Below are 19,527 nucleotides of genomic sequence, written 5' to 3' on the forward strand. Positions count from 1 at the left end.
GCCTGTGATATAACAGGTGCAAGCGAAACAAAATTGAATGACCAGAATAGTTTCCTTTGTCAGATGAATTGATTGAAGTTTTTGAAGACACTCTATTCTTGATGGGACAATAGATTCAAATATGGAATAATTATTATTCCTCATCTATTTTTTTTTTATTGAAAAAACTGCAATTGTGGCAACAGAACAATATTTATTTTGATTTCATTTCAAGTAGAAACAAAATCGTGCTTAAGCCAAAAACGCACCCTACCTCAAGAATTGGGATGGCACAAAGGTGCAACATAGGTTTTTATTGCAAAGACGAGGACAGACAAGTAGTTACAACACATCTGTCTAACCGTGGGTTTCGCTATTATTTAGAATAAATGCTTTTACTAGTTTCTATAAAACCACAAAATTACTAAAAAACTATAAAAAACTAAAAAAAAAAAAAAAAAAAAACGCACCTAAAATTGAAAGTAGAAAGGTAGATTTGAAGAAAGATAAAAAGAACATGTCAAAAAGTTAAAATTAAACGAGAATGAAAAAACGGAACCGGTGCCCGGACCATGCTCTCTTCAGCATGTCTTCAGTTCCAAAGTCTGACGCTCTATCAATTGAGCTATACGATCCTGATGTACGAAACAGTCGTTATTATGTCAATACAATTGATTGGTGTTACAACATACTTAGATGGAATGCATAGCCACCCAGTGCCAGTATATATTTGCTCAAACTCCAAATACAACAAGCAACCAATTTTATTGAGGGCGTTTCTTAGGTTTATCCTTGTAGACGGGGTTTTACGGTATACCATTGGGCAAAGGGTGGTTACTATATTAACAGAAGGTTGAAGGTATAGATAGTACATCATGAAAATCAATTCTTGACCAAATTTGTCGGGATAATATATAACCGGAACCGATGGTGTTAACAATAGTATCGATGAAAAGAGACACACAAAAACCAGGTGAGCTGCTGGCCACCCATAAGCTTACTCGGAAACAAATGCCGATGTAATACCTGCATCAAAAGCAGAACGTGCCTACCACTCCAGTTGATCCATTTCACTAAGCCCCGTCTGGATTGAATCAAAATCCTGTGATTTTAACTTCTTAACATGACCAACTATATACTATCCTGTGAAAAGTTTGTTGTTAACTTCCACCACCACCATCACAAAATTCAACCCCAAGTGCCCGTTCTGCTTCAGGGCTTATATTTGCTAGCTTTATGAATGCAACAAGCATGTGTATTAGAATGTATGTAGGTATATCCCATGCAGCTAGTGCAGGCTATTTTGTGTTTCCCGCCTCCAGCCAGTCGTGTTTTTACACCAGCCCATGCTGTTAACGAACACGTCTCCGTGCCCTTCTTGTTAAACATTTTACAGGACTTTGACCTCTTGTAGACAACAGGTCCATGAATTTCATATTAGATATTATGACTTGAGGTGCAATCCATGTGTGCAGTATATCATTTTCAAAAATCCATCAACTCCTCTAAATGGAGCTGATACGCTTCGTCTCCAGGAAATTGGCGACATCCTCTGGCGTTATTAGGGTGTCTGATGGTGTTATATTTTGACCAGTCTCCTTTACAAATGATCCATGGCAAGATATCAATTTTATAATTTAACTCTGGCGATATTTCTCGACTAATAAGTTTTGGTGTACCAGCACCAGGACCTCTTGTTATAAGTCGCATTTTCTCATCGTAGCAACATTGCTGCGCTGCAAGACTTGTGCTATGCGCCGACAGTAATGAGCGTATACAATATTTAGCCGATGGTTTATACACGTCCAGGTCTTCTTTTTTAGAATCTGACACGATCCAACGAAACACTTTTCGTTGTAATTTGTCCCATATTAGATCATTTACTCGGAGAGTTGGGTAATGACATGGACAGCTTGGAAGGTCTTCTAGGCGGGAAAGTAACGACATAAGTTGTTCACTTTTACATGACATCCATTCGGCACAGCTATCGGTTTCTGCAAAAAGAAGAGACAAAGACATGCATTACATATTGTCTTGATTATACTGTTTGCGTTCCATTACAATGGGGCCATATCTTAAGGGGGTACTACACCCCTGCCCAATTTTGTGCCTATTTTTGCATTTTTCTCAAAAATTATAGCGCATTAAGTAAGATATGTTTATTATAGGGGCAGGGACTACAACTACTGCACTGGAAATTTAATTTCAGCACAGACCACAGTTGTGGAGTTACAGTCAAAAATGAGGGAAACCCAATATTTGATCAATAAATCAATAAATAATTGCCTTGAGTTGCTTAAAATTTTCAGTGCAGTATAGTTGTATACAGTCCTTGCCCCTATAATATAAATATCTTACTTGTCACCAATGCGCTATAATTTTTGAGAAAAATGCAAAAATAGGCACAAAATTGGCCAGGGGTGTAGTACCCCCTTAAACAGGCGAAGTCACTATCTTGTCACTTTTGTCAAAACTTTCAATCCCGACTTTCAATATAACATTCAGGGCACCACCACAAAATATACTCGAAAAAACTAAAGTATCAGATTTATGTATTATAATTTTAGCATTTTTTTTCAGAAAACAGCATTACCATCGTACTGACACATGACACACACACACACACACCCCCACACAAAATTTTGGTTAGCATCAGGAGAACAGCCACAGAAAAAATGCAAATCAGGATTGTCAGATTTTGATTCTTTCAATTTTTTGAGTGGTTAGTTGCTTAAGGTATTTCTGTCTCTTCTTATTTATGTTGTTTCTTCTTTCTTTCTCTTTTTTTCTGCCGGGTTTTATTTCCTCAGTTACCCATGTCCATTTCCCTCATTGTTTCTCCTGTGTGCCCGTGCTTACGATGAATACTATATATCTGCACATCTTCTCCTGGTTTCACTAATTGACAACCAAAATCAGAGCAAGAAAACAGCAACCCAACTTTGAGTCCATTTGGCTGACAGTATTAAGCATGATAAGGAACCCGATACTCTCCAAACACAGAAATAGATATATCACGAAGTATTTCCCTACACGGCAGCCAGTGTTTATTGTGCAGCTATTATAAACTTCCCCATCCCATTTTTGTTTTCCATTCATGTTTTTCGAAATAACATTGCTCACACGCACATACATACCACAAAGCTCGACAACGACCACAAAATAGCTACATTGCCTGTGTTTTTGAAAGTCTCTTGACAGTGGCTGAAATACCCAAGAATGTTTTCTAAATATTTGTAATGTTGAAAATGGCAACAAAAAATATGCTCAATGGGATCGCCACATATAGACGAATCCAACGAGCCAAGTCATGGTCAGGATTTGATCGGCCATATTTGGTTCCCCGCATGCACCAAACAGGTGTTATGAGTGCCCAATTGGGTGGATTAAACCCGCTTAAAATTCGATGTTAGATTCTTTTGTGTTGTAAACTGTCATCATTCTTTTGTCTATACGTGTAACACGGGTGATAGAATGCAGTTTATAATACCCTTCAAGGCCGCATCATTTCACATTTTAGGTGAGATAGCTGGGTCCCATCGCGGCTATGGCTGCCATTGAGGAGTAGGAATGCGTGAAATTGGATTCGTCTATATTGTAACTGGAAAAACGTCCCCCAAAACCTACCGAATTCGGGTAGTGACGGATCTAGATATCGGAATAGTTCGTCTGTCGTTTGAATAGTAGGTGAGCTGGTTTCTAGGGCTGGTTGAATACCTGCTATAATCTGCGAGCCTAAATATTCAATCTCTGAAAAGATACGAAAATAAATGCGTCATTAATTTGATGAGACTGAGAAGAAAGTTTTGCAAAGTTATCTTTAAAAAAGGTGCTGGCATCAAAATGCAAAAATATGCGTATTGTTTGCTTTTCTCTATTATATTCCATGTACGCAGCTGTATATACGTACCTATAGTTGCAAACGAAAAATGTTACGGATTAAACCATTTGAATCCTTTCCTTTTACGATACATCATGGCAAAGTCTTTCATACTCAATCAGGAATAATCAACCATATTTATGCAAACAAACTATATAGCGCACAGAGATTTCGATATAAAATTCTGAATGCTTAGTAAACATATGCAGTACGACAAAGTAAATAGTATATAATAAGGACCATGAAAACAGTTAACAATTTTTTGAAAAAGAATACAAATTCTTTTCGATCCATTCTTCAAGTTGTGCATAGATTAATCACTTGACATCTAGATAAAAGTACAATTGCCAATTGTTTGGACCTGAGTAAATATTCCATTGTCTTTAAGCAAATACTAGAAACACTTTTATAAACATGGTTGCGCATTTTAAAGTAATTGAATGTTAGACTAAAGAGTTTTTGAATTCGATTCGCGGTGTTATGTCCACCCCTTAGGGAAGTGAAGATCCTTTTGATGTTCTCTGAAACCACCGTACCACCTGGCATCTCAAGATGCTTCTCCTCACTAGGATCTACAACATGTTCATCTATCAGGCACAGTTCTTTAACCCCAATACATTTGTACATTCATTCCATGACCTTTGAAATTTTGAGTACAAAAACTCATACTCTGCAACTTGAGGTTAAATTTTGCACTTTGAGTGTTTAATTGATGTTATTGGGCTATGCCACTGGGATGAGGCCATTGTGGTCCATAGTGTCTACAAGTGTCTCTAGTAAAGCAATGCAACCAATTGATGTTTCTATAGTTAGACTTAAATCACAAGAATGTTTAACTTAGAGCTCAACAAAGTATAGATTTCTTCCAATTTAAGATGATGGTCAATCAAATCAGTGCTGGAATCGTATCTTGTTGAACATACCGCTTATTGGTCACAAAATACGCAAAGTATTAATAGACAGAAACTCGATAACAAATACAGGGACATATGTTCCCGTACGTTCTTTTTATAGATATGAAAACTCTCACGGATTTCATTTCCACCCATGCAATGGAACTCTTCGGGTACTTGGACCCACTCAGTCCCACTGTCATTCACATGAGAAGGGCAATGCCCGGGGAAGATCGTACAAGAAGCTGCATTCCGGGAAGCTGATCGGGGGGGGGGGGCAATAGCATTATAGGGAAGTAATAGCATTATTAATTAATTAAAATGAATGGGGATGATCAAAAACAGAATTATATTATACAACAGCAACAATTTGATGACTATAGGTGTGACACAGTATATAAATTGTACTACACATAAGAACTGTCTTTAAAAAAACCGCCCGGAGGACTATAAGTTCATGATTCATAATTGTCATGCCGATTGTGCGTTGATTGAAGTGCCTGAATGGAAAGCTGGTAATTTGTGTGTGGAATAAATTATACCGGGTGATACCGGTAAATATCAAACCAACAAGGACATACTTGGGAATACCCAAGAAATATCATGTTGAAAGCTGATTGAATTTATACTCTAAAAATGTACGATATTATGATGTATATACATTTAATTCAATATATCAAAAATCTCGAAGGAGATCACAGCCACTAAGTTTAACGACAAGCCAACAATTTATTTTCAGTTAACCTCAGATGACCTAAAAGTTAAGTGATCACGTCCACTAACTTTCATGACAATCCAACAATCTCAGCTCAGCTGACCTTGACATTGTTTTAAATCTCAATGGTGACCACGTCCACCAAGTTTGATGAAAATCCCACAATCTACAAGTTTACAGCAGATGACCTTGACATGACCTTGAACATTTTTGGCGCTCAACATCGAGTCAATGGTATACATCCACCATGTTTCGCGCTAATCAATACTCAGTTCTCGGATGACCTAACCTTGAACATTTCAAGAGGTGCTCAATGGTGATAACATCCACCAAGCTCAGAATCACCTTAATACACACTTACGGCAATGTGGGGAATCGAATACGGGCCGCAATTGCTAGAGGCGAGTGCATCGACCATTCTAAGAGACAATCTTCTTACATTATGAGGAAATGTTTCTCCATCCATTTGTTGAAGTACACGTATAAATGAATAGGATACGTTGAATACTTCAGCTGTATAGCTGCAAGCACCGGTGTGTCTACACCTGTGATTCCCCGTTGAGGCGTAGTTTCACCTCCAGTGCACTGGTCAACAGGCTATATAGACAGTAACTTGGACTATATCTTAAGCTCAATACACCACATTAAACCAAAGTAGTATAATTATTTCTTTCCTTTTAAATTGCTGTAACATTTTCCTCATTTCGATGTACAAGAATTGTCGTCATTTGTAACTTTATAGAAATACCGGCGCATTCATCATGAGGGGTAGAGCCTAATTGCTCCCTCTCTCTCTGTCTAAGAAATTGAAGAGCAATAATTTATAAGAACAGCAAGAAAATGATAATATCTGAACAGTCAAAAGATATGACAAATGCAATCTGCATCTTGTGTTTTGGAATTGGATGCAGCCACTCCGAATTGGTATTAATATTACTATACTAGGGTCTTTAAAACATCCGCCAAAAAGGATATCGTTCCAGAATTGGATGCTAGAAATTATTTGCAACGCTATGACCATGATGACTGCATATGTTCTACAGATGAACGATTTAAAAAGGAGGCACTGTTAAATGTTAATTACAAAATACTGAAAATAGATTGTCTATTCTGACTTCAAACACGGATACATTTTCACACGTATATAATACAGTCGCGTTGAGCAGATACCCAAATCCAAAATCGTACATCTTCATGTTTTACATTGTCCATAATTTGGTCTCCAGACAATTCCATTGCAGATAATTCTGCTTCAAAGGATGAAATCGGGTATCTGTCAGTAGGCCTATACGACTCGACTGAAGTGAAAGTCACATTCAACTGCGATCTCGTATTAAGATCATACAACACTATGGACCATCATAGCCTCATCCCAATGGCATACTTCAACAACCTCAATTAAACAATCACAGAGCAAAATTTGACCTCAAGTTGCAGAGTATGAGTTTTTGTACCCAAATTTTCAAAGGTCATTCAATGAATGTACAAATGTATTGGGGTTAAAGAACTTTGTCCTGATAGATGAGCATGTTGTGGATCCTAGTGCAACTTGTGTTTTTATTGTTCTACTTGCATGATTGTATCAAACGTGAGTGCATTGTGTTTGAAGTCTCTTCATTTTATCATTTTCAGGTAACATGTTGTGGAGGTGAAAGTCAGGTCATGGCGTACAGTCACTTTTTTTATAGGTTCACTTTAGAATTCTGTGGGGATTGGAACTCTCATGTGTACATAATATCATTTGGCCACATTTTCATTTAAAGCTAAATAGAATCGAATGTCCGTGTGGTGTACGATAGACAGATTCCTGCAGGCCTAGTGAGTCTCCGATTGCAAGTGTCAAGTTGTCTATGTATGTGTCTCGCATCTCGAGCAAGCAGCGTTTTACAGGCCTACATTTAGATACTAGAGGTTAAATGAAGTGATATTTCAGCCGACGAGATGGTATACAAAAAGTACTTATTTAACCTACATTCGACAAAAATTAAATTATTATACAAACAAGATAGTGGTTTCACTCACCAGGACATGATTGCTGGTTGCAATCTTGAGTTTCTGTTGAGGTACAAGAGAACCCACATGATCGCGATCGCTCCGTGCGACCACCTCCACAAGAAGCGCTACAACGAGACCAATCCGTCCACTCCCCTCCTTCTTCAATAGGTGGAACTTCTTTTATAAGAAACAAACAAATAAACAATTCGGGTAAGTTTCAGGGATGCAAGCTGATCTGAAGGAAAAAGCCTGAAAAGTGCGTGAATCTGGTCCAAAAGTTTAGCCTCCTAAACGGGCTGAAAATAAAGAAAAGTGCGGGAATTTGGACTTCATGAAAGCAGGAATTCCTGCAAAAGCAGGACAACTTGCATCCCTGAAATTTACTGCTGATTATCGTGGTTATGAGTGAGTATATAATATATAGTATATAATATAAGAAACTGACTTGTACACAATTCAGTTTATAGCTCTTTATATATACAATCATGCAAGATTTCTCTTTCCCTTGTATTTTTCACAGACAAGTTTAGTTTGCGTGACTAAAATATCTAGGCATACAACACGTTTTGTTACAGAATTCTCCACGGAGCAATGCTACTTGAAGTGGATTTTCACTGGTTCATGAGCTGCATAATTCATGATAATGTTTTGACCAAAATGAATATTAGAGAAGCATGGGAATTGATGTTCCTTTAAATGGGTTTTAGTGTTAAGCACGAATCCCAATTCTCGTACAAAAATCACGCACTGGTGAAAGAGGGTCTAAGACAAGAGTCACATTCTTACGATAAAACATTCAATTAGAAAGGTATAGAGGGATATAAAAATTTACAAAAAACCATCATACCATCAAAAAAGTTTAAGTCTTCAAAAACTGGAATATGCGGATAAAAATATGAACTTTCATCCTCCGCCTTGCCTCCATTGTTAATAGGTTTATTGGTTTCCTCTTCTTTACTCTCAGCACCATGTCTACTCGGAATGTTTGGACTTATTCGCTCACCATCCTCAGAATCTTTGTTAGTCCTACCTTTATCTTTTTTCTTCTTTCCTCTACCCTTTTTACCCTTTCCTTTTCTTTTCGGAGATTTCGTTTGAGTCACTTCATTAGCACTATATATTTCATCATCGTCCGTTCCGATTCCCGGTAAAACTTCAATGGTGATTTCAATATCGGGATTAGGTGTTACTAAATTAATGAGACTTAAATCTGGGTTGGAAGCGGTGGCAAATTCCGCTAATCTTTGTAACGATTGCCACGTTACCCCTTCTATATCAGTGGTATCTTTTCTTGTTCTTTCAACAATTGGTCCAATAACTTCCTCCTCATCGTCTGCGTCATAATCGTTCTCTTCTTCATCATAAAATTCATAAATATCATTATTTTCTGTATTTACAAAATCGGGATCACCCGATATAACACTATCTTGCAATTGGAAAGGCAACGTTCTATGTGTTACGACATTTCCGTCGTCTGCTACGTCATATTCGATCACGTTAGCCCCTAACGCAGTTAGCTGTCCTCTTGATTTATTTGTGGTTCTTTCGTCATGATCGTGAGTGTTAGTTCTGTCTTTTATTCTCTCTTTATTGCTTTCAACTTCATCTTTACTGTAAACACCACTCCTTTCAACTGCTTTCTTCAAATTGTTCCTATCGTTTACTTTTCTATGACCATTCATAGCAGGTGCTACTGTAGCGTTTGCAATAGAATTGGCTAAATTGTTAGACTTCTCCGGCCGTCCGGCATTACTCGCATCGTCGGATTTTGCCCGCCCATTTTCCTCTTCTTCATCTTGGGGTGATTCAAAATGTTCTGCCAGCACCGATGTTACTGCTGTTGGTATAACGGTGGTTACTGCAGCATAGTAGAGTTCCAAATTCCTTGCTTGGTTTACTCCTTTCAATATGTCTTGGGCCTGAGAAAATGACGAAACATTTAAAAGAAGATTAGTAAAATTACACATAAAATTCGCATTTTGACATCAGCCTACACTTGGACGGTGGACCTCAGACATGCTCATCGGTCAGGACACAGTTATTTAACTCCGACACGTTTATTGGAGGTAATTGAACTATGTCATTAGGTAATGAGCTAGGTCATTTTGGATCGTGCTTAATTGTAAAGGCTACAATATCAAGGCAACATCAAGTATGTTTGAGGGAAAGGTTGCTGACCTAGTGATCAATAGGAATAAAAAAATTGTTTCTGTCGCAATTTTCATGAATCATGGCACATTTTTTGCGGCAAAAATACCTTTCTCCTTGTAAATAAAATAAATCAATTGGTCTAGGTTTGTCGTATCAAGATCATGTTTTGATGTTAATTGATAGTAAATAAGAGTCCGTGTGGGTCTTGCGTTCCCTGGACTCCGGGGTCGTAAAAATCAACACGATCAAAAGACTTTTATAAACCCAAAATGTCATACGATGGAATATATAGGCCTATACCTTGATGTGATCACCTACAAATATTTTGTGAAAATCTAAAATCATTTACATGATAAATAAAGATCACTATAAACATTATGCTAACAATTAACCAAACTCCAAGTTAGTGAATCATAAGGCAATTTGTATCATCCTTCCGCATGATGTATATATACACATCGCATGATGTATACAGAAAATCGGTATACCGATTTTCTGTATATAACTGATTTATAGTTATGTACTTGTTGTTGTTTTGTTCGTTTGTATGATGATGGATTAACCGATTAAGATGAACATTTGGATTTTTTTAGTAACCTAGAATAATAATTGATATAATTTTTTTCCTGGAAAGGTGCCGTTCCTCCACATAAAGTACTTGGGTTATACGAGAACCATGCACCCTGAACAAAGAATGCAACATGAGTTCCTCCCAAGAACTCGGGTATGTTGTTTTTTCTACGTCATCATGCTAACGACTGATAATTTGAGGTGAAACCCTTTTGATGTTTAGCGCTAAATCAACCTCATTAAAAGTTTGATGCGCCACAGTAAACATTATCAAATGACTTCAAAATGTGTTGCTAAGAAAATTTGATATTAATTATTCTCCACTTAAAATAAGTTTCTCGGGCAATTCACATCATAAGCAATATTACAGGTCATTGCGTTTATATCACTATGGACCACAAGAGCCTCATCCAAATGGCATAGTCCAATAACCTCAATTACATAATCATAGTGCAAAATGTGATCTCAAGTTGCAGAGTATGAGTTTTTGTACCCAAATCTTCAAAGGTCATTCAATGAATGTACAAATGTATTGGGGTTTATGAACTGTTCCCCTGATAGATGAGCATGTTGTGGATCCTATATAGTGTATGGAGTTTCTAATTTCTCGACACTATATGTTTCACTTTAAAATGTTTCTGGACACTCACAGGGAAAATGGGCATATGGAGTGGAGTACATCGTCCCATTTATTTGAACGATGGAAATAAAATAGCCTTAACACAATATTGGCGTTCCTAGTAACAATAATCACTCGATCACTAATTGCCGTAATGTGTGTACTTTTGCTTTTGTAAATAGCCCCCGTATGTGGATAGAGAAGAGCATACATTGGCCACTTTTTATCTTGCTAAAACATTTCGTTCTCGGAAACAAGACCAGTGCATGCACTGATGGACCACAATGGCCTCATCCCAATGGCATAGTTTAATAACCTCAATTAAACACTCATCGGGCAATATTTGACCTCAAGTTGCAGAATATAAGTTTTTGTACCCAAATTTTCAAAGGTCATTCAATGAATGTGCAAATGTATTGGGATTAAAGAACGGTGCCCTGATAGATAGTGATGACATATCAAGATAAACGATAATGGAGCACGATGGTCTTTACCTTTTGCTACTTCATTATCGATCATTATTTTGGACAATTCCTGGTTTTGATTACGCCACAATTCTGAGATTGTGTTATTACACCAGTTACAAATGTTTGATATTGTACAAGTTGTGAATTCTGTTATCAAAAACAACCAATAAATAGTAGGGCCTAAACAAAAATCGAAAGACAATACGCAGATCCGGATTCGAGTACTTGAACTATATGATATCCCATATCTGAAATGTATAAACATTGTTGGGCTTAGAATAATCAAAATGTCATTGAATCCAATTTCATTACCATTGATGCGTTCAAGATATCATTTTCAATATCTGCGTACCGGCGCCAAAGAGCCATGTCTTATTGTGCACATAGCTAGGTGAGAGAGGTATATATCTTTAAAATCATTTACAGTTTGTTTAGGCACTATGGGTTTCAAAATAATCTTATCTCTGATCAGTGATCAATTCCTTGGCTCGCTATTCTACCACCAAGAAAGAAGTATATAGCCAGGCGAGGTATGACCGATTCACCTCATGCACCGAATGCCCAGAACGCAGCAAGAGCTTTTCAGATGACGATTAACATGTGCAATGTTTTTTCATTCATATATCAATATCATGTATACATAAGTATTAGGGACGCACCATTAGATATTATCGGGGGGCTAGGAGTTTTTGAAAAAAAAGTTTTGCCTCACTGATGAGTAAAAAAAAAATTTGCCTCACTGATGAGTAAAAAAAAAAATTTTGCCACACTGATGAGCAAAAAAAAAAATTTTCCCCTACCCAGCTCTGTATAAAGGTATACATTAAAATTGGAAAAATACAACTTCGCCGCCGAAGGCGGCGAAAAAAAAATTTTTGTCTCCAAAGCCAGCGGAAAAAAAAAATTTCGCTGCCTTCGGCGGCCAAAAAAAAAAATTTCTGCCTGACCCAAACTCCCTAGCCCCCCCGATAATATCTAATGGTGCGTCCCTTATTTAATCGTATTGCTATGGTGGTAAAAATGTGAACTTGTTCCGCGCCAATTCCAGCTTGAAATTTCATACTTGTCGATTATTTTACCCATAAAAATGCCATTAATATTTTGTCACCCAGAGGGAGGAAAGAAAATGCCTTTGTCGGCGTTACGACACCGTCGTGGTTGTGGCAGGTATCCAAACCAGTATGATTCACTATTATGATAAACCATTTCAGGACCAATGGTGTTATATAATACCTTCTCGGAAAAGTTCGTGAATCTTCATAAGATACATAAGATAACACTTACTGATAGAGTTAACTATCTTCATAAGATAGCAAATTTTCAATTTAATCGAGTCAAGCACTATGAACCACAATGGCCTCATCCTAATGGCATAGTCCAATAACCTCAATTAAACGACCATATTGCAAAATTTGACCTAAAGTTGCAGAGTATGAGTTTTTGTACCCTAATTTTCAAAGGTCATTTAATGAATGTACAAATGTATTGGGGTTAAAGAGCTGTGCACTATTAATAGATTAGAATGTTTTGGATCTTAGTGAAGATCTCTATTCAAATTAATCCAGTTGAGGCGTTTGTGCAAAAGAATTGCAAATATACCAGAGGGAAAAAACAGACTCAAACATGACGTCCCGACAGAGCAGACAGGACCCTCTCCCATGCAATCCCCACATGATAAGTGCCGACGTTGCGGGTGTTTCATAGAATAGAAAAGATACGATTTTGGACCCTTCGGACATGGTGCTCTAACCCTCTCGGTGTTGCTCAACTGCGACTTAGTGGACCGATACTTGACCTGGTGGCACTTCCCTGCTTTGATTAACCACATATTTATGTGGACATATTAAAAGAAGATGTTCCATCCACACCGCTCATAAAATTATCAAATTGGTAAATTAATCTAATCACCATAAATCATCATAGTGGACATGTAGAACCTTCACTTGTTTGCTTTCATGCGTTTAAAAAGTTTTGGTATCTGGCGGTTATTTTTTCTTCAATTTTTCTACTTTTTCCCTTGATAGGCTAAAATCCAATGGACTAAAGTACTTCAATGCACAATGCACATTACTAAATGATGTTACATAAATATTAATAAATAAAATTCCATCTGATTTCTCAAAAATACACCTAGGCCTAGTACGCCCCTTGATAAATTTGTGACTATTTTTGCATTTTTCTCAAAAAATAATAACACACTGGTAACAAAAGTTACGTATATTATATAGGGACAAGGAATCCAGTTACTGGAATTTCAGTGACTCAAGACGTTATTAATGATACGAAAAAAAAGAGGTACCTCATTTCTTAACATACCGGTATATATTATGAACCACTTGTCTTGAATCACTAAAATTTCAGTGAACTTGAGTAAAATTGGATTCCTTGCCCCTATAATATATACACAACTTTTGTTACCAGTGTGTAGTTAATTTTTGAGAAAAATGCAAAATAGTCACAAAATTTATCAGGGCCGGGTGTAGTACCACCTTAAAACCTTAAAATTTGAAGAAATTACGTCTGATATGACTGAATCTGAAAGAAGGTTCACTACAACTGTACAATGGTTCAACAAATGTGGCTTACGCTTACAGGTTAAATAACGAAAGAAAATGCATTACGTTCTTAAATCTATGAGCGCACAAAGCAACAATTATTGCACTTGAAAGGCAGTAGCCCTAGGGCCTTCGAGAAAAAATACAAGAGACCACAAAGGCATCCACACCCAGTTTGAATGTGTTTAATTCTGCATTTTAATCGCGTGTATTTGACCGTGAACATCAAAAATTTGACGTTTCTATGACAATCCTACAATGCCAGTTTCCCCTGATTTGATGGGTGACCTTGATATGTCAAAATAAAGGATTTTGAAGCGACAGAATATTTCATATTTTTAGTTCTTAATTCACATTGGGAATACAAAAGGTGTTTGGCAAAAACTTTTGCCAGGTCACTAATGGGGTCAATAAGTGCAAGTTCAGTTGATTCTGCTTCATTATCTTCAAAACCTTGCTGAACATATGGTGTGAAAACCGATGAGAATTTCACGGTATTCTCATCCGGAATGGCCCACTGAAAAAACATCCAATTTTCAATCACGACTACTTTTAGGTCTATACACTGGACGTCTATACAACCGGGCAAGATGGTTGGGTCAAAAATATCGCTGAAATGAGCGAAGGGGGTTGACATTTGATGGCTTATTTTAAGTGTTTTCCGTTTTAGCCCCCCCCCCCCCACACACACACACTTAGGCTATATAGGATTAGTTTTATGTTAAAAACATAACTCAATTATTTGACGAATGGATGTATTTAAAAACCCACGGTGAACACAAAACGCAATTAGGAAATACTTTTAAACTTCAAACCGGTCAGTGCATTGGCAGATTTGTAACAAAAATTAACAATATATAATTATAGTGATATATTTGGAAAATCAAATTCTTTAAAACTTACGTATAACATAAAATGTCATCCCTTTCAAGCACTCATGTAAAAAGAACATGTAAATGTTTTTTGTAAAATGTGACTAATTCCTAATGGAATTACCGACATTATACAGCGTGATATTGGTAGTCTACAGTGTTTTTATTAATGATAATCATCATGATCATGTAATATATTGATTTCAATTGCCTAATTAGTCTTAAATATGCTAGGCCTATACCATATTTGCGACTATAATTCGGCAATTTTTTTGATGATTTCTTCGGAAATATACCGATTTGGAACGCCAAATATAGCTAAATCTATATGATTTTCAGTGAGTTTTCTTACCAATTATATATAAATAAATATAGACATTCTGCATTTTAATATCCGTTTTCAGTTACTATATACGCAAAGATTGACTCCTCGTTTTACGTTCATTCCGTTAAGGGGGTACACCCCTGGCCAATTTTGTGCCCATTTTTGCATTTTCTCAAAAATTATAGCACATTGGTGACAAGTAAGATATGTATATTATCATGATTATAGGGGCAAGGACACAAAATTGGGCAGGGGTCTAGTACAACCTTAATGCAATAACAATTTTCACGCACCTGACCATATCTCTTTACGTACAAAGAACAATTAAATCTTATGCAATTTTCAGAATTTATATTAATATTTTCCGTATAATTATTCCAAGCAAGTTTCAGGTTCAATATTAACTTTCAAGCAATTCATTGTATGATCAAGGTTTCATACTTTCATTTCTTCCAACAGAATAATTTAAATTTGTGATTTTGGGACATTTATGACTGGTTTTACCAGTCGCGTATCAGGTTTAACACAGTATTGGGTAAGTGGAACTTGGACGTCAAGAAATGATGGGGTAACTATTTTAATTGTGTTCTGAGAATATAAAGCGAACATAATATGTATTGGACGAACTTTAGGTTAAAAGATACATTTATAATTTGTGTAAATTTCTTTTAATCAACCCAGAGAAGATTAGAAAGATCAATTGAATCCAAGAAAAATCACTTGTTATTGTTAACACATCAAAGTCGTTCGATCAGACATTAAAACATCGAGCTTTGATCCGGGGCTCAATGATGTTATATGGCACTTCCCTTATCAGGATACCGATATTTCTAAGAATTAATACATATTATTTATTTATAATGATGTACATTGTTCTTTCTACGGTGTAAACATAATGGAGTCCTCATAATACAAAGTTCATCTCCAGCTCCAAGCAATGAATACTATATAGTATTTTGTTGGGCATCATTGGTGGGCATTAGTGGCTCATCCGAACTTCCAAGTCGGTGAATCATTTTGATTTGACAATGTAAATTCGCCTGACTTGCTAAATCGCGGAAATTGATTATGGTAAACAAGCAAAGCTCGACAAATTCATAATATAAACACAATGATTTCCGAAAAGGCAAAAAGTATACCCTTAAGTGTAGATACATCGAAAATTGAAATTAACATATCCGATTTAACATGTTTTAAGTGTGCATGTGTGCATGGCATTTTCCTGTCCCATGTCTTTAATTCTGACAACTTCGTGTCTTATTGTACACTTGTTCTTTCTTGTCTTAAATGTACCATATTTACTAAATTAGTATTATCTATAGTGTGTAGACAAAGAACAATAGCTAGATCGTCTGGTGACGTTGACTCCACCCTAACCTTAACATGAACTCTCTCTATATATTTATCATATGCATGTTGTTACATTATACAATATCATGAATACTAAAAATGGGAACATTTAAAACTCTAAGGACATAATGCTCTTTTTAATTGCTTGAAGTAACACTGTTTTATGAAGTATTGTACTTTATTTCATAAGACAATTTAGTGTTTTATGCGGCCCATACACGATGAAAATATTGATCAATATTGGGGACTCTAGATGCAGGAGTGGATACAAAATCTAACATTGTGCGTGTTCAATGGTAGATTTTGTATCCACTCTTGTATCTAGGTATTTGATATTGATCAATAAGATTGAACGTGTATGGACCGCATTAAAATGATGTTGTATTTAAAACATTTGACACAACATTGTTGTGTTTGGAACATTTGAAAAACATTATTTCAAAGATATATTTTGAAACATGAAAATACCGATATGTCCTGTTATGTAAGGCAATCTGCATGGTATCATGTCATGTGTAATAATGTTTTGGTAAAAGGCTAGGAGGGAGGTAATTCCTCTGTTCAAATTGTCTATGCATTTCTTTAAGCTCACCTTTGCTCTTGGTGCTTCAGATAGAGAGATGACAGCCAAAGCTACGAACACAACCAAACACAGCCGGTGTTGCAAAAACCTCTCAGTACTACTGACAATACATATCCACATCGTCACTGAGTTATATATCCACTTAGGACTGATCGCTGGTGGTAACACGGGCTAAAGTTGAGTAAATCTATGGGCGGCCGTGAGGGCCAAAAGGGTCTCAAAACTACACAAGGGTCTCAAAAGTACAATAAGGTCTCAAAAACACACAAAGGTCTCAGAAATAAACATACAGTAATGTCTCAATAGCACAATAGGTCTCAAAAACAGAGAAAGGTCTCAGAAACAAACACACAACAATGTCTCAATAGTATAATAAGGTCTCAGAAACAGGGAAAGGTCTCAAATACAGAGAGGTCTCAAAAACAGAGAAAGGTCTCAAATACAGAGAAAGGTCTCAAATACAGAGAAAGGTCTCAAAAACAGAGAAAGGTCTCAAAAACAGAGAAAGGTCTCAAATACAGAGAAAGGTATCAAAAACAAGAGAAAGGTCTCAAAAACAGAGAAAGGTCTCAAAAACAGAGAAAGGTCTCAAACACAGAGAAAGGTCTCAAAAAAAGAGAAAGGTCTCAACTGAAACAGAAAAGGTCTCAAAAACACGTTATGGTCTCAAAAACACGTTATGGTCTCAAAAACACGTTATGGTCTCAAAAACACGTTATGGTCTCAAAAACACGTTCTATGGTCTCAAAACACGTTATGGTCTCAAAAACACGTTATGGTCTCAACAACACGTTATGGTCTCAAAACACGTTATGGTTATTATGGTCTCAAAACACATTATGGTCTCAAAAACACGTTATGGTCTCAAAAACACGTTATGGTCTCAAAAACACATTATGGTCTCAAAAACACGTTATGGTCTCAAAAACACGTTATGGTCTCAAAACACATTATGGTCTCAAAAACACATGGTCTCAAAAACACGTTATGGTCTCAAAAACACGTTATGGTCTCAAAACACGTTATGGTCTCAAAAACACGTTATGGTCTCAAAAACACATTATGGTCTCAAAAACACGTTATGGTCTCAAAAACACGTTATGGTCTCAAAAATACGTCAAGGTCTCAAACCAGGTATTACAACCGACCGTTATATGTGCAGTACCACATGCAGTACTATACTGCACACATCAGAAGGCGAAACTACACATTCCGTCACGCACTTCCACATGGGGAACTACATATCCCAACTTGCATTTCCGCATGCGGTGATGCAGGTCGGGATGTGCAGTTCCGCATGAAACTGCAATATTTTGGTGTATTTCCGCATGGGGAATTTCGGTATAGGCCTATGGATGGGTCATTTTGTTTTCAAAATTTTCTTAATTTCTTTTGGAAAATAGACCAACTTTGCATCACTGCAGCCAAAATGTTTCTCATATTGCTTGCGGTTGTAAGTTGTAAAAACTAAGACAATTTGTGTTAGACAATTTGTGTTAGATTTGCCCAAAACTTGTGTCCAAATTTCTTACAAAATTACAAGTTGGACTTAAAAAGTCTTATCATATAATGCGATTGAAAAGAAATTTTGCATATTTGAACACGTTCCTAACGTTTTCTTACACCTTTTAGGGTGTAATATAGAAACGTTGCTCAAAATATATGTGCCAAAAATTGCTTGCTCCCCCTCCCCACCCTTTCGACCTGCCAAAATTACTTGACCCGCCCTTTCGACCTGCCAAAAATGCCCCCCCCTTTGACATGCCAACAAATCTTTGCGTCCCCCCTATAATTCACCATCCCGGCCCCGGGGATACAATTTATTGCACCACCCCTAACAAGTTCAGGCGCCTATAGGTGTAAATTATGAATTGAATAGAAATTTAGTATGAAATGGGTCTATTGAGAAGATTTATCAATTTTGTCCAGGTATTTGGAACATGGGATCACTCAGGGTCCACCCCATATCCATGTTGGTATATCACTGTGGAGGATGAATCTTATTCAAAAATTGAGTTTTATTGGAATTCAGCAGCAGGCATTGCATTCACTAATTTGGACACTTTCAAAACAACTTGCACCTCCCCTCATCAAAACAAAACTTCACTGAAACCCTCAGTTTTTGGCAAAAATCAATGCCTGTTTTACACCACAGAAAAAAGTCTTCTTTGTGCAAGGGGTAAATGTGAAAGATAAAAAGCATCACAAAGATAATATTTTGAGGCAATTTATGAATTGTTTTCAGCTCAAAAACATTTACATATTTTGCTTAAAATTGTTTTCCTTATAAATTTGGTTTTTTCTTGTTTCACCCCTTGCCATTAAAAAAGCTCAACAATTAACTTGTCTAATATTGATCAGCCCTTACACCAGTCACCATGAAAACAAACACATAGATACATGTTAAATTGTATTCTTATTTATAGTCACTTTATTTTTCTAAACACACACAAGTATTCCAACATGTGGTCAGTATACATGTATGATTCAAATAAAAATACACAAAGTTGTAAAACCTAAAGCATGTGTTACATTTTTAGAATTATTAATAAATTTGTTGTTTAAAATTATCA

At 36.5% G+C, this 19,527-nt stretch overlaps 1 protein-coding gene across 2 annotated transcripts; it reads right to left on the reverse strand.

The window, feature by feature from the left end:
• Nucleotides 1-797: 797 nt before the first annotated feature.
• On the reverse strand, nt 798-17,150 carry LOC140153625 (isthmin-like). 2 transcript variants are annotated; one of them, XM_072176419.1, is made up of 5 exons: nt 16,964-17,150; nt 8,310-9,381; nt 7,490-7,636; nt 3,607-3,729; nt 798-1,973 (listed from the first exon to the last, which is right to left on the reverse strand). In XM_072176419.1, exons 1-5 carry the CDS (start codon nt 17,072-17,074, stop codon nt 1,465-1,467), a joined length of 1,962 nt encoding a protein of 653 aa, XP_072032520.1. In that variant the 5' UTR covers nt 17,075-17,150; the 3' UTR covers nt 798-1,464. The 2 variants fall into 2 exon arrangements, with proteins under 2 accessions (XP_072032520.1, XP_072032519.1); XM_072176418.1 differs by having other exon boundaries at nt 7,490-7,639.
• Nucleotides 17,151-19,527: the final 2,377 nt, after the last annotated feature.

Source organism: Amphiura filiformis, chromosome 5 (assembly GCF_039555335.1).
Source record: "Amphiura filiformis chromosome 5, Afil_fr2py, whole genome shotgun sequence".
NCBI lineage: Eukaryota > Metazoa > Echinodermata > Ophiuroidea > Amphilepidida > Amphiuridae > Amphiura > Amphiura filiformis.